This window comes from Pseudophryne corroboree, chromosome 1 (assembly GCF_028390025.1).
Source record: "Pseudophryne corroboree isolate aPseCor3 chromosome 1, aPseCor3.hap2, whole genome shotgun sequence".
Classification (NCBI taxonomy): Eukaryota; Metazoa; Chordata; class Amphibia; order Anura; family Myobatrachidae; genus Pseudophryne; species Pseudophryne corroboree.
The window spans coordinates 738357528-738374347 of NC_086444.1; the positions used below are offsets into that span (position 1 = coordinate 738357528).

General features: G+C 45.6%; 1 protein-coding gene across 1 annotated transcript in view; it reads left to right on the plus strand.

Moving 5' to 3' along the window:
- The window catches only part of LOC134940947 (beta-1,4-galactosyltransferase 1-like), a 254026-nt gene that overhangs the window by 74028 nt on the left and 163178 nt on the right, over positions 1-16820 (plus strand). The window contains exon 3 of the mRNA XM_063932140.1: positions 13380-13567. Coding sequence (XP_063788210.1) covers positions 13380-13567 — 188 coding nt within the window. The remainder of the gene's footprint in view (positions 1-13379; positions 13568-16820) is intronic.

The following is a 16820-nucleotide window of genomic DNA, read 5'->3' on the forward strand; positions in this document are numbered from 1 at the left end:
ATTCAAGCGCACAGTCTGGAACCTGATCCTTAGAGCAGGAGATGGGCCCCCAGGCAGTGGGGCCCACCGGTGGTTTCTTCTGTACCCCTGTGGGCCAGTCCAAGCCTGCCTATCAGTGTTATAAGTGGGTACTAAAGGCTTGATTCAGAGATTCACATCGCTGCTGCGTCTTTGACCCAAATTTCATGTTTTGGTAAGAGGGGATATACCCACTTATAGCTTAAGTACTGACTCTACTTTTAACAGTCCTATATTGCTTGTCTCCCATTTAGTGTCACATTGAAGTTCTGATATATAGAGTACCCTTCTCAATGCTAGAGATACTCTTGTTTTCAATTCTTTTAGCAAGGAATACCCTTTTTTTTTATACCAGAGGGTCTGCATATCAGAGGACAATAAATTGCTATAGAGATATTTCATTTCAATTTGCTATGACGAGAAAAGGCAGGATGGAGGATAAAGGATCAGTGTCATTAGTTGGCAACGGGTAGTGGTGTTGATAATTTACTATAAACATTGTGTCAATATTAAAGATACATAAAAAAATGCAAGTTTGGTAAATTATAGGTCACATGGAGGTGTTGGAAGCTAAGGCTGAGTACACACGTGACAATGTCACATCAGACATCGTGCAAGATCACTCCGGTAAACGATATCGTTCATACACACTGAATAATATACAGTAGTTTGCATCTCATCAATGATGGCATGCACCCACATCCAGGTGCATGCCGTCTTATACAATATATTTAGATTTCAAGGTGAAAACTAGAGATATTGTATGTCGTTAAGGACCAGTGGAAGTGCGCATCGTTAACGATAACGAGAGTTATGGTAAGAACTTACCGTTGTTAAATCTCTTTCTGCGAGGTACACTGGGCTCCACAAGGAAATAACATCGGGGTGTAGAGTAGGATCTTGATCTGAGGCACCAACAGGCTCAAAGCTTTAGACTGTTCCCAAGATGCACAGCGCCGCCTCCTCTATAACCCCACCTCCATGCCAGTGAGCTCAGTTTAGTTAACCAGCCCAATGCAGTAGCAGGTACCAGAGACAACAGCCACTCGTAGCCAATTACACCACATACTCACCGCAGGAGAGGGTGTCAGCGGCTATGCCAATACCAACCCAAAAAAGCAAAGTGCGTCAGGGTGGGCGCCTTGTGGAGTCCAGTGTACCTCACAGAAAGAGATTTAACAACGGTAAGTTCTTACTATAAATCTCGTTTTCTGCTGCAGGGTACACTGGGCTCCACAAGGAAATAACATCGGGGATGTCCTAGAGCAGTTCCTGCACTGTAGCGGGCACAAGAACTCGGCATCCAAAGGAAGCATCCTGGGAAGCGGCAGTATCAAAGGCATAGAACCTAATAAACGTGTTCCTCGAGGACCACGAAGCCGCCTTGCACAATTGTTCAAGGGTCACACCACGGTGGTCCACCCAAGAAGGTCCAGCCGACCGAGTACAATGGGCTTTTATGGTAGCAGGAACCGGACGACCAGCCTGTACATAAGCATGTGCAATCCCCATTCTAATCCATCTGGCCAACGTCTGCTTAGAAGAAGACCAGCCACGTTTGTGAAAACCAAACAACACAAAAAGAGAATCGGATTTCCTAATGGAGGAAGTTCTCTTCACATAGATACGGAGAGCCCGTACCACATCCAAAGACCGCTCTTTGGAAGACAACGCAGGAGAATTAAAGGCCGGAACCACAATCTCCTGGTTAAGGTGGAAAGAAGACACCACCTTGGGTAAATAACCTGGGCATGTCCGAAGAACCGCCCGGTCACGGTGAAAAATCAAATAGGGGGACTTATAGGATAAGGCACCCAAGTCCGAGACCCTTCTAGCTGAAGCAATAGCCAACAAAAACAACACCTTAAGGGAAAGCCACTTAAGGTCAGCAGAGGTAAGAGGCTCAAACGGAGACTCTTGTAAGGCCTCCAAGACCACCGTCAGATCCCAAGGGGACACAGGTGGCACATAAGAAGGCTGAATCCGCAGCACACCCTGAGTGAATGTATGGACATCAGGTAGGGTAGCGATCTTTCGCTGAAACCAAACCGACAAGGCCAAGACCTTGAGGGAGGTCAGACGCAGGCCTAAATCCAGGCCTTGTTGTAGAAAAGCCAATAATTTGGCCGTAGTAAACTTGAAAACGTCATGAATGTGAGACGCACACCAAGTAAAGTAAGCATTCCAGACCCTATGGTATATCCGAACAGAAGCCGGCTTACGGGCCTTAAACATAGTTTGAACGACCGCATCAGAAAAACCCTTGGCCCTCAGGATAGAAGCTTCAAGAGCCATGCCATCAAAGCCAGATGGGCCAAATCCTGGTAAACGCAAGGGCCGTGAACGAGGAGGTCTGGTCGTTGTGGAAGTAGAAGGGAACGATCCAACGAGAGGCCCTGTAGATCGGAGAACCAGTGCTGCCTGGGCCACGCTGGAGTGACTAGAAGTAGGTTTCCTCCTTCTTGTTTGAACTTCCGTTTTACTCTGGGCAGGAGGGACACTGGAGGGAACACATACGACAGCCGAAAGTTCCACGGGATTGATAGAGCATCCACGAAAGCTGCTTGCAGATCCCTTGTCCTTGCTCCGAAGACCAGAACCTTGTGATTGTGTCGAGACACTATCAGGTCCACAACTGGGAGACCCCACTTCTCCACGAGAAGTTGAAACACCTCCGGATGTAGGCTCCATTCTCTGGCGTGCACATCCTGACGACTGAGATAGTCCGCCTTCCAGTTCAGAACGCCCGGAATGAACACTGCTGATATGGCCGGCAGATGGCGTTCTGCCCACTGAAGAATCCTTGATACCTGATGATCGCCCTGATGATTGATATACGCCACCGTGGTGGCATTGTCTTATTGTACTTGAACAGGTCTGTTCTGTATCAGATGCTGGGCCATTGTCAATGCATTGAACACTGCCCGCAGCTCCAGAATGTTTATCGGGAGTACAGACTCCTCCTCGGTCCACCGACCCTGGAGAGAGTGTTGTTCCAACACCGCACCCCGACCTCTCAGACTGGCATCCGTCGTCAGCAGGACACAGTTGGATATCCAGAAGGGACGGACCCTGCTCAATCGTTGGTCCTGAAGCAACCAGCTCAGTGACAGACGGACCTCCGGAGATAGGGAGATCATGTGAGATTTTATCCGGTGAGGCAGACCATCCCACTTGGACAGAATCAATTTCTGCAGAGGGCGAGAATGGAATTGAGCATACTACACCATGTCGAAAGCCGACACCATGAGACCTAGCACTTGCATTGCCGAATGAATACACACTTGCGGACGGGATAGGAAGCATCGGATCTTGTCCTGAAGCTTCAGGACTTTCTCCTGAGACAGGAACAACCTCTGGTTGTGGGTGTCCAATAACGCTCCCAGGTGTACCATGCTCCAAACCGGAACCAGGGAGGATTTCTTCCAGTTGATCAGCCATCCGTGGGCTTTCATGCACTGGATTGTCAAATCGAGATGATACAGGAAAAGTTCTGGAGAACTCGCCAGGATTAACAAATCGTCTAGGTATGGTAGTATCGTGACCCCTTGACGGCGTAGCGTGCCGTCATGACCGCCATAACCTTGGTGAAGACTCACAGAGCCGTTGTCAAACCAAAAGGTAACGCCCGAAATTGGTAATGAAGGTTGCCCACTGCAAACCGCAGGTACTGCTGATGAGATACCGCAATAGGAATATGTAGGTAGGCATCCTGTTTGTCCAGGGAGACCATATAGTCCGAAAAGAAGAGAGGAAAGAATGTCTCTTTGTTGGCGCACATGAGATAATTTAAAATTTTACTTTTAATAGATCCATTAAGATTGTCCAAACACGAAATAAGACAATACAATTAGTGATGAGCGGGTTCGGTTTCTCGGAAACCGAACCCCCCCCGAACTTCACCATTTTTACACGGGTCCGAGGCAGGTTCGAACCTTCCCGCCTTGCTCGGATAACCCGAGCGCGCCCGAACACCATCATCCCGCTGTCGGATTCTCGCGAGATTCGGATTCTATATAAGCAGCCGCGCGTCGCCGCCATTTTCACTCGTGCATTGGAGATGATAGGGAGAGGACGTGGCTGGCGTCCTCTCCGTTTATTGTTGAAGTTGATTGCTTTATTGCTTAATTGTGGGGAGGACTGGGGAGCAGCTGTTAGGAGTACAGTGCAGAGTTTTGCTGATAAGTGACCACCAGTTTTTATCCGTTCTCTGCCTGAAAAAAACGCTCCATACCATATCTGTGCTCAGTGTGCTGCATAATATATCTGTGCTGAGTGCTCACACTGCTTAATTGTGGGGACTGGGGAGCAGCATATAGCAGGAGTACAAGTGCAGAGTTTTGCTGACAGTGACCACCAGTATACGTTGTCTGCCTGAAAAACACTCCATATCTGTGCTCAGTGTGCTGCTTTATTGTGGGGACTGGGGAACACCAGTATAATTAATATTATATAGGAGGAGTACAGTGCAGAGTGCACTGCTGTACCTACCTCTGTGTCGTCATCCATTAAGTATACTATCCATCTACATTCTATACCTGTGGTGCATTTTAGTTTTGCAGTTTGCTGACACAGTGACCACCAGTATACTATATATAGCAGTACGGTAGGCCACTGCTGTACCTACCTCTGTGTCGTCATCCATTAAGTATACTATCCATCTACATTCTATACCTGTGGTGCATTTTAGTTTTGCAGTTTGCTGACACAGTGACCACCAGTATACTATATATAGCAGTACGGTAGGCCACTGCTGTACCTACCTCTGTGTCGTCATCCATTAAGTATACTATCCATCTACATTCTATACCTGTGGTGCATTTTAGTTTTGCAGTTTGCTGACACAGTGACCACCAGTATACCATATATAGCAGTACGGTAGGCCACTGCTGTACCTACCTTTGTGTCGTCATCCATTAAGTATACTATCCATCTACATTCTATACCTGTGGTGCATTTTAGTTTTGCAGTTTGCTGACACAGTGACCACCAGTATACTATATATAGCAGTACGGTAGGCAACTGCTGTACCTACCTCTGTGTCGTCATCCATTAAGTTTACTATCCATCTACATTCTATACCTGTGGTGCATTTTAGTTTTGCAGTTTGCTGACACAGTGACCACCAGTATACTATATATAGCAGTACGGTAGGCCACTGCTGTACCTTCCTCTGTGTCGTCATTCATTAAGTATACTATCCATCTACATTCTATACCTGTGGTGCGCCTCTTTTTTTCTTTGCATCATGTGCTGTTTGGGGACAATTTTTTTGAAGTGCCATCCTGTCTTGATTGACACTGCAGTGCCACTCCTAGATGGGCCAGGTGTTTGTGTCGGCCACTTGTGTCGCTTAGCTTAGACACACAGCGACCTTGGTGCGCCTCTTTTTTTCTTTGCATCATGTGCTGTTTGGGGACAATTTTTTTGAAGTGCCATCCTGCCTGACACTGCAGTGCCACTCCTAGATGGAGCAGGTGTTTGTGTCGGCCACTTGTGTCGCTTAGCTTAGCCATCCAGCGACCTTGGTGCGCCTCTTTTTTTCTTTGCATCATGTGCTGTTTGGGGACAATTTTTTGGAAGTGCCATCCTGCCTGACACTGCAGTGCCACTCCTAGATGGGCCAGGTGTTTGTGTCGGCCACTTGTGTCGCTTAGCTTAGCCATCCAGCGACCTCGGTGCAAATTGTAGGACTAAAAATAATATTGTGAGGTGTGAGGTGTTCAGAATAGACTGGAAATGAGTGGAAATTATGGTAATTGAGGTTAATAATACAATGGGATCAAAATGACCCCCAAATTGATTTAAGCAGTTTTTTAGGGTTTTTTGAAAAAAACACCCGAATCCAAAACACACCCGAATCCGACAAAAAAATTTCGGTGAGGTTTTGCCAAAACGCGTCCGAATCCAAAACACGGCCGCGGAACCGAATCCAAAACCAAAACACAAAACCCGAAAAATGTCCGGTGCACTTGTGTCGCTTAGCTTAGCCATCCAGCGACCTTGGTGCGCCTCTTTTTTTCTTTGCATCATGTGCTGTTTGGGGACAATTTTTTGGAAGTGCCATCCTGCCTGACACTGCAGTGCCACTCCTATATGGGCCAGGTGTTTGTGTCGGCCACTTGTGTCGCTTAGCTTAGCCATCCAGCGACCTCGGTGCAAATTGTAGGACTAAAAATAATATTGTGAGGTGTGAGGTGTTCAGAATAGACTGGAAATGAGTGGAAATTATGGTAATTGAGGTTAATAATACAATGGGATCAAAATGACCCCCAAATTGATTTAAGCTGTTTTTTAGGGTTTTTTGAAAAAAACACCCGAATCCAAAACACACCCGAATCCGACAAAAAAATTTCGGTGAGGTTTTGCCAAAACGCGTCCGAATCCAAAACACGGCCGCGGAACCGAATCCAAAACCAAAACACAAAACCCGAAAAATGTCCGGTGCACATCACTAAATACAATACAACAAATAATACACTAATCATACACTGTGAATGAAATACTTAATAAAGTGAATTATTAAAACCAAGGCTCACTATCTGTGTCGTATCTTGAATTGATTTAGTTTTATTGTATCTTGCTACGGATCTGAATACTCTGGGATATTGATTCAATGCTCTGGATATGGTATAATAGTAAGACTATAATCAGTCTGATGAATTAAATATCCGGATAAATATCCTGTAAATTCCCAGAGATTATGGTACTAAGATCTGTGTAATAACTACTTGGAGTACGATATTAATTGGTTCCCATACAGGATGATATTGAGGACCCTTCACACACAAAATTAAATTGATGTATTAGCGTTTGGGGATTTATTCAGTGTTGTAATAATTTGCTGTGAGTGTGTGAAGGCTCCTCAATATCATACTGTATGGGATTGGGAACCAATTAATATCGTACTCCAAGTAGTTATTACACAGATTTTAGTACCATAATCTCTGGGAATTTACAGGATATTTATCTGGATATTTAATTCAACAGACTGATTAAAGTCTTACTATTATACCATATCCAGATCATTGAATCAATATCCCAGATTATTCAGATCCGTAGCAAGATACAATAAAACTAAATCAATTCAAGATACGACACAGGTAGCGAGCCTTGATTTTAATAATTCACTTTATTAAGTATTTCATTCACTGTGTGTAGTTAGTTATTATTTGGTGTATAGTATTGTATTGTCTTATTTCGTGTTTGGACAATCTTAATGGATCTATTAAAAGTTAAATTTTAAATTATCTCATGTGCGCCAACAAAGAGACATACTTTCCTCTCTTCTTTTCGTACAATATAATTGTCTCTGGCTGCACCCCCGAATATCCAGTGATAAGGATTGATTTACTGACGGATATTAATCGGGGCCCTTTCTTTCAACTTAACATTACTAATTAACCAGCTGGTGCAGAGCACATCCCATCCCTCCTTCCCTTTTATGCTCTAGACCAGTGGTTCCCAAACTGTGTGCCTAGGCACCCTGGGGTGCCTCGGGACACTTGCAGGGATGCCTTGGATTGGTTGTCAAGAACCAATTCAAATATTTATGGTCAATGTAATAGGCAAAACCAGTGCTGGTGTCTTCCAATCATAAATTATGTGGACAAACAGAAGTGGATTCTGTCCCTCACCACATAATTGAACCTAAGGATGACATATAAGCACATTTTACTTAATTTAATATTTTTTTCAGAATTTCTCAATAAGAATCTTTTGGCCTAGGGACGGCGTGAAAAAAATTCTGATACTCTAGGGCGCCGTGACTCAAAAATGTTTGGGAACCACTGCTCTAGACCATACAGTCCCCAGGCTCCATGGCCAGAACAATAGAGAGCAGCGTTTCCATACGGAACTTGAAAAGTTGCACATGCTTGTTCAAGTACTTCAGATTGAGAATGAGCCGCGAGGACCCGTTCGGTTTCGGGACTAGAAACAGCGGTGAATAGAACCCCCTGCCCCTCTGAGTCAGAGGCACCTGTACCACGACTCCTGTGGACAGGAGGGAACGTACCACCGAGTGCAACGTGTTTGCTTTTTCCAGATCCAGAGGCACATCTGTTAGGCAAAATCGATGAGGGGGGCGATTCTTGAAGGGTATGGCGTAACCTCGAGCAACGACTTCCCTCACCCAGGTATCCGAAGTGGTCTTCAACCATTCCTGGGTAAAACCTAGAAGTCGGCCCCCCACCCAGGGGGAGGCTTGCCCCGTAATGCGGCAGGCTTCTCAGTTTTTGAAGCTGGCTGACGGGCAGCCCAAGCACACTTCGGTCTGGGCTTGGCAGGTCTGGAAGCACGGGCTTGCTTTGGGTACGCCTGACCCTTTGCTTTACCTGGAGTACGAAAGGGCATAGGGAAAGTACTTTTAGCCTTCTGTGCGGAAGGAGCCGTACTAAGTAGGCAGGCTGTTTTAGCCGTAGCCAGGTCAGCCACAATCTTATTGAGGTCTTTTCCAAAGAGAATGTCTCCCTTGAAAGGAAGAACCTCCAGGGTATTTCTGGAATCCAAATCCACCGACCAGGATCTCAACCAAAGGATATGCCTGGCCAAAATGGATGCAGTAGCAGCCTTGGCCGCGAGCACCCCGGCATCGGATGCCGCCTCCTTAAGGTACAGAGAAGCCGTGGCAATATATGAGAGACATTGTCGAGCATGCTCAGAAGCATCTGAAGGTAGTTCCGCCTCGAGTTCCTGAGCCCACGCCTCAACAGCTTCAGCAGCCCATGTCGCTGCAATAGTTGGCCTTTGAACAGCCCCAGACAGGGTATAAATCGCTTTTAAACAGCCCTCCACCCGACGATCTGTCAGTTCCTTCAGAGAGGTGACGGTAGTTACTGGTAGGGCAGAGGAAACAACCATATGTGCCACATGAAAATCTACAGGAGGAGGTGTTTCCCAATTTTTACATACCTCTGCAGAGAGAGGATAGCGAGCCAACAGTCTCTTATTCGGTGTAAACTTTGTCCCCGGATTTTCCCAGGATTCCTGACGTATGTCAATCAGGTGTTTAGAGTAGGGTAGGACCTGCTTAACCACCTTCTTACGCTTAAACCTGTCAGGTTTCTTTGAGACAGTCTCAGGCTCAGAATCATCAGCCACCTGAAGAACGAGCCGTATTGCCTCAATCAAATCCGAGACATCCACGGACAATTTCCCCTCCCCATCTGAAACATCAGTCTCAGCGTCAGTGTCCGAGGGATCAGTATAAGCACCGTCCTCCTCGGAGGACGTATCAGTTAAGGCCGCGGATCGGGAGGAGGTAATGGCCCTTTTAGAAGATGACCTAGTCTTATGCAGGCGAGAGTGACCCTTAGATTTGGACATGGATCGGTTCAAATGCTGTAACTGAGTGGAAAGCTGATCCGCCCATGGCGGGTTCACAGCGGGGACATAAGCTGTGGTAGCGGCACAGGTGGTCCCACAGGGGGGCGTCAATTTTGTTACAAGCGTGTTTAACAATGTGGAAAATGTAGCCCAAGGTGGTTCTTGTGATGCCCCGAGTGCTGCCGACCCACTGGGAGGCAAAGAAGCCCCTGAACCTGAACTCTCAGCTGCTAAATTATCCTCCATTCTGTCAGTGGCCTCACTACCACGCAGTGTGGGAAAGGCCCCAACGTCGTTGCCACGTGTAGCAGACATAATAATGTGCACAGGAAAGGGCAACTCGGTACAAACAGTAATGTTATATTTAGCAGCACTATACCTAGTAAAAACTCTCAGAATAACAGCCACAGCTGGCACAGACCGAGGGTACAATAGGAATAAAATATATATAGTGACTATAACTCACAAGTAAAAAATACTCCAGTAGTATATCTTGTGAGTCAAATCTATATTATTGGAGAAAAAACCCTGAAACACTTGGCCCCCTCAGGTATAGTAATATAGGAATAGCACGCTGAGTGAAATACCCTGCTATAAGGCAACCACACAGCAGCTACATGCACACACACATATATAGTCACACACGTACCATGCAGAAATTATGTACCATAAACTGCACTGGACTAGCAATACAAAGTAATACTCAGTATGGCTATATGTGATAATAATAGATAAAACAAACACAGTAAGCACTGGATGTATGTCACAGGGTGTTTGTACCACACAACCCTGACAGTATGCACTCTTTCTTAACTAGCACAGTCGCAGTGACAGGTAGAATACTCAAGTGTCCTGTAGGAAGCACAGCACTGGCAGTCAGGTGGTTCCACAGAGGAGGATTTGCCCCAGCAGTCCTAGAAACAGCTCAGCTCCACCTGTAATGGCCGCTGATCAGGAGTGAGGGAGAGAGATATGCAGCTCCAGGGCGGGAACATTACAGAAATGGCGCCCTGGGGCTGGGGGAAGGGCCTCAGGTCCGACCCACTCCCCCTGCTGGCATCCCCACCGGGCGTGCGGGCAGTAAAAGAAGTGGGGGGTAATGGTACAAATGTCCCCCCCCCCTACCTGTGCCCCTATAAAAACACCCTGGTGGCTAGTGGAACAGCAGCCCGGTAATCTGTGTCCACGCCAGCGCTCGCGCAGCCCGCCTCCTATGGCCGCGCGGGATCACGGTGTACAGCGTTGGCACAGAAGCCCCTTACCTCCTCCTTGACAGCGGCCCCACGATCCGGGAGACGACGGCGTGTGTGTGACTCACGAGACAGAGGAAGAAAAGCCGGAGCCTCTGCTGTAGTGACCCGGCAACCGCGGCGCAGGAGTATACAGCGTCCGCTGGGGGTGATGGAGCTTCTGCAGGGACGTCTTCTGACACAGCCTGCTGCAGCCCTGGTACAATTCCTCTTCTTCTGTTGAAGCTAAAGCTAAGTGACCTGCTACTGCAGGAACCAACTACAAACTGAGCTCACTGGAATGGAGTTTGGGTTATAGAGGAGGCGGCACTGTGCATCTTGGGAACAGTCTAAAGCTCTACACCCCAATGTTATTTCCTTGTGGAGCCCAGTGTACCCCGCAGCAGAAATAGTGAATACACATCAGATGATGTGAACGATATATCATCCGATCCCCCGGATCAGCCAATTTATCGGGAGCACATTGCCAAGAGCATACACAGCCTAAGGGTTATCAAAACTAAGAATAGAGCTCCCAGATCAAAAATATCCCTCTATTGCTGAGATCCCATTACAGATCCTTAGCGTTAGCTAGTGATGGGAGAAAGTCTGGGTTGCCCTACAATGTAAGAAATAGAGTAAAACGGGTGTCTATTGGATCTCTAATTAATTGAAATACAGGCCAAGTAATATCTCAGAAGAGAATATTATCCACCAAAGGATGTAGGATGATAGATGGCGGACAGTGAAGTAAGGCAGCAGGTAAATAGGAGTAAATAACTCCTTCTCCAAAAGTTTATTGGTAAAGTGTTCTTGCCCCAGGAAGCAGTCTAGATTTAATGAAACACTGCTGCATGGGAAAAGAAAAGAATGTCAGGATGGCCTAGTTCTCATAAATGTTTTGGTAATGTAAGACGGTTTCTTGATAAGCATGTTTTTTTATGATGCCAAATAAAAAATGAAAAGGCCCCAATGCACCTAATAGAGGGACATAGTGTACAAAAGCTTTGGAAAGGGGACAGTTTTGACAACCACTATCCTGCCCATCAGCATACCCTCCAACTGTACATTTTTGTCCGGTACAGTACCGTTTTTTTAATGACCGGCCAAAAGGGGCCTTGTGCTGGTTTTCAGTGTTTGCCTTGTCCTATACATTCCTATGGCAGCGTCACGTGGCCATGCCGCCTGTGCCCGTGGTCACACCCTTTTTGGTATTTGTACTGGTTTCTTATTTAATGATGTTGAAGGGTATGCAGCAGTGAAAGACGCAAATCCTTGCAGTTAGTTAAACGTGTAAGTATTAATGTCTGAGTTCCCAGATGCATGCCCCAGAATTCTGTAGTTGTGCGTAAGGCTACTGATAGAGGCTGCAACACCATAGCAAACAACAACGGGGAGAGAGGACATCCTTCGTGTGCAGGGCCTGATTAAGCCTTGGGGGTGGCCGGGGCACTTAAGAAAGGGGGGGCTCGATGGAAGGTGGAGGATGTATATTAACTTATGCAGACCTCCCAACATGTCCCTTTCCAGGAGGGACAAAATTCTCTCTACCTGGACTTCTCACTTAATAAATGATGGCGTCACTTGTGTTGAACTATTTAATTGATAAGAAAGGTACTTCAACACAGGTGATTGCAATCATAAATTAAGAAGGAAGTCCAGGTAGAGAGCATTTTGTCCCTCCTGGAATGGGTCATGGTGGGAGGTATAGAGTGTGTATATTACATTTAAACCAATGATGTATATTAGTTTAATAATTCCTGGGATACTGTTTAAAGCTCCACCTAATTGAAAGACAACTATTTTAGAAACTCTTCTTGTAGTGGAACAAAGACAACTTAACCTTAAAATACACATAGAAAAATAAAATAATTTATCTTGTCACATGCAAGAATAGCAGCAGCCTATGTACTACTTACACACTGGGACAGGACTCAGGACAACTTTCTGTGTATGTCTCTATCTCAAGACCCAAATGGTTTTGTTGCATAACAGTTTGCACAGGACTCAGACATCCTGGCGAGGAGGAGGAGAAGCTGGATCCCTGTGTCACTTACAGCTCTCTCCACCCTCCTAGCTCTCCTCTGGTCAGAATGCTCTGTCAGTAGCCCATGAAATATGATATTTCTGGGTCTCTGCCTGCACTGCTTACTGTTTTGCTCTCATTCTGGCTGCTGGTTCTACTGCTGCTTAAGAGGGAAAGCTAGTGATGTCAGTGTGCTCTGGCTGGGGGCCCCCTGACATAGGGGGGCCCAGGGTACAGTATGCCCTGCATCCCCCCCTTAATCTGGCTATGCTCGTGTGTACCTCTATGGATGTTAAAGGGGGAGGAGATGTAACCATTTGCAATTATCCTTGAGGAAATTGATATATATTTTTTTAAATTAATGTTGACAATAGACGAGGTATTGAGCACTCGGAAGATGTAATAGGTGTGATTGGACTTGTGGCATATGCTAGCAAAGGCCTGTTCTATCTTAAAAAAAATATATCAAATTTTCTTACATAAAAAACAAAATAAAACCATTTTGTCTGGCCGTCAAAGGACAAACACCTTCTGGTCATTAAATAGTTAAAGTTTGATGTTACAAATTGGAATTCCTGCAAGTAAACAATTTTTACCTTTCATACTCATGTGATGATCACTAGTTTAGTTAGTTTATTTTGATAACGCAAAAGAGTTCATACGGCTTCTGTTTTGTTTTTGTGTTTTTTTTAGTTTCTTTAGCATAAATCCACATGATGCTAGATTTCTTTTTCTATTAACGATGTGATAACAAATAACACTGCTTGTGTCATTTACAGTTCGGAGATTCCAAATTCAACAGGGCCAAACTGATGAATGTTGGTTACTCAGAGGCAGTTAATGAGTATGACTACAACTGCTTTATCTTCAGTGATGTTGATATCATCCCAATGGATCACAGAAATTTGTATAGGTGCTCCAAAAACCCCAAACATATGGCTAATTCTTTGGACAAGTTTAATTTCCGGTAAAGGTTTTAATATTGATTTTGACACTTGGTTTCTCCAAAACTAATTTTATCTCTAGTTTTAATTGTATCCTCTCATGTTTCTCTTCTCCGCTATTGGCCCTCATTCCGAGTTGATCGCTAGCTGCTTTCGGTCACAGCGCGGCGATTAGGTGAAAAAGCGACATTTCTGCGCATGCATATGGTGCGCAGAGCGCATGCGCGACGTACTTTCACACAAAACTATGCAGTTTCACACAAGGTCTAGCAACGCTTTTCAATCGCACTGCTGATCGGTGAGTGATTGACAGGAAAGGGGTGTTTCTGGGTGGTAACTGACCGTTTTCGGGGAGTGTGTGTAAAAACGCAGGCGTGCCCGATAAAAACGCAGGAGTGGCTGGGGAAACAGGGGAGTGGCTGGCCGAACACAGGGCGTGTTTGTGACGTCAAATTAAGAACTGAACAGTCTAAAGTGATCGCTAGCTAGGAGTAAGTTTCGAGCTGCTCAGAAAATGCACAATCTTTTTTTGTAGCAGCACTGCGAACCTTTCGTTCGCACTTCGGCTAAGCTAAAATACACTCCCAGAGGGTGGCGGCTTATCGTTTGCACTGCTGCTAAAAGCAGCTAGCGAGCGATCAACTCGGAATGAGGGCCATTGTTAGGCTGTTCATTTATCTTTTTTTCTTCCTGTAACTGTTGTCTATAGTACTATAATCATGTCCTTCCCCTTTCACTGACTCCTTCCCTCTCCTTCTGCTCCTGACAGACTATATGCACACAAGATTTGTTTTTAATGGAATGCAGTTAAAATACCAGCTGTCAGGATCCCGGCATTCAGGAGACCAACACCGGAATCCCGACAGCCAGTGAAATACCGACGGCCGTAATAACGACCTCTGCAGGTTATTCCCACTCAGTTGGTGGCGTGGACCCACCATCCGAGTGGGAATAACCTGTGGTGAGCGAAGTGAGCCACCGGGTCCAAAGTATGGCGAGGGGACTCTCTGCCGGGATACCGGCAGACAGTATGGCACTGTCAGGATACTGACAGCCGGCATCCTGTCTGCTGGTAAAACATACTGGACCCGTTTTTAACTACCGCTAAGCACCAACGCTATATGTTTGTGACTGGAGCCTTCCTTTTTCTATTGGCTGGACACACGCACACAACAATAGCACTGGGTTCCTTGTCTCAAGAGAGATGTGTGCGGGTAGCTCTGCGTTATCTCACTGTTATGTTACAATACTGGTATGGTAAAAATACAACACCGGACTGTTTTTTTTCCAAGCTGGGAGCCCTGGAGGTCAGTGTTTCCCAACACTAGGCCTCAGGGAACCCTAACAGTGCATATTTTCCAGTTCTCCTTATAGGAGGATCACAAGTAAAATAATTAGTACTGCCTTTGGAACTCTTAAAATGTATCCGCAATGAATACACCTGTGCACCAGCAAGGAGATATGGAAAACATGCCCTGTTAGGGTTCCATGAAGACTGATGTTTAAAAATCTTTTAATCTAAGTCACATATTCTAATTTGTAGTCCAGTGCAGTGTTTCTCATGATCTGGAAAGCATGCATGCACTGTTAGAGTTACATGAGGACTGGGTTTAAGAAACACTGCTCTAGTATAAAGAATATAAAGGCTATTGCAAACAGCGGGATAATTCAAAGAAGCAGAGCTAGAGTAATTGAGAATTCCTATGTAATCCTAACTGGAAGTAATAATTTGACCAGTTTAGGAAAACTAGCTGTTTACCTAGATGAATTAGCCATTCCTTTGGGCTGCTGGCAAGATGACCCTTTCCTGTTTGTACTTAAACAGTCAGGAGACCGCTGGTCACAATACCGATGCTGGGATATCACCTCTTAACAATCCCAATAGTCGGCATTCTGACTAACAGGGACTATTCCCACTCATGGGTGTCCACGACACACATAGAGTGGGAAAATAATCTGTGGCGAGCCCCGCAAGGGGCTTTGTTGCGCTCTCCCCCAGACGGGCATCTCAAAGCCGGGATTGCGGCGTCGGTATGGTGACCGGCGGTCACACATACCCAACCTGTTCAACCCTTATCTGTACTGGGAATAACATAGTATAAAATATTGGAAGATCATAATAATGTTTGATTGTGATTTTTGTTTTTGTACTTTAAAGAGAAATCTGGAACTATTGTTACCTGCATGTGTGGTCAGGTGAGGCAGAGCCTTTCCTATCATAGGGGGGTGATTCAGACCTGATCGCACGCAGGCGTTTTTTTGCAGTGCTGCGATCAGGTAGTTGCCGCCTAGAGGAGGAGGGGGTAAACGCTTTGCAGTGGTGCAATTGCTTGTGCAGAGAGCTGCACAAACAAAAGTTTGTGCAGTCTCTGCACAGCTCAGGACTTACTCAGCTGCTGCGATGATCCGGCCAGGAGCCCTCCCTCCAAATGGCTGGGCACGCCTGCATTTTTCTGGACACTCCCAAGAAACAGTCACTTGACACCCACAAATGGCCACTTCCTGTCAATCTTCTTGCGATCGCTGGAGCGATCGCTTTGTTCGTAGATTCCGTCGCTGTCTGGCGATCTCCGTCGCTGGAGGCTGATGCACCTGCGCATTGCGGTGCATACTTATGCGCAGTTCAGACCCAATCGCACCACTAGCGTGCGATCGGGTCTGAATGACCCCCATACTCCAGTATACTCTAGAGTTATAACTATAACAATGATAAGAAAAATACAAAGAAGATATTATAAATATCTTCTTTGTATTATTCTAATAATTTTTATAGTCAAAACTCACCAAATTTCCAGCAGTATATACTGTTGCGCCTTTGTATAATGCACACATGAACCCTCAGGTTAATATATGTGTGTATATATCTGGCTCTGGAACTAGCCAGAGCCTCCCCAGTAATTTACCTTACCACACGTTACTGGTTACCTGTTGGTATTCATATTACTGTACAATGGGTTTTGTTGCAGGATAATGTAAGAATAATATCCCTGTCCTTATGACTTTACAAATACTGTATATTGACTTTAAGATGCATTATACTGTAGCTACGTGGCTCAGATAACAACTGGTTCACATTCAGTAACATCTGAAGCTAAGCAAATGCTAAAAAAACACATAGGCACACCTTTCTTGTCCTAGGGTTCCATTTCAAAAGGTTCCCTTAATCAAAGGACAGATACTGTAATACAGTAAAAATGAATCTCCTCCGGTGCTTAATGACGATTTATTTCTACAGTACAAAAACAAGGATTGTCTTGCAGCCTGGGAGAATGAGGG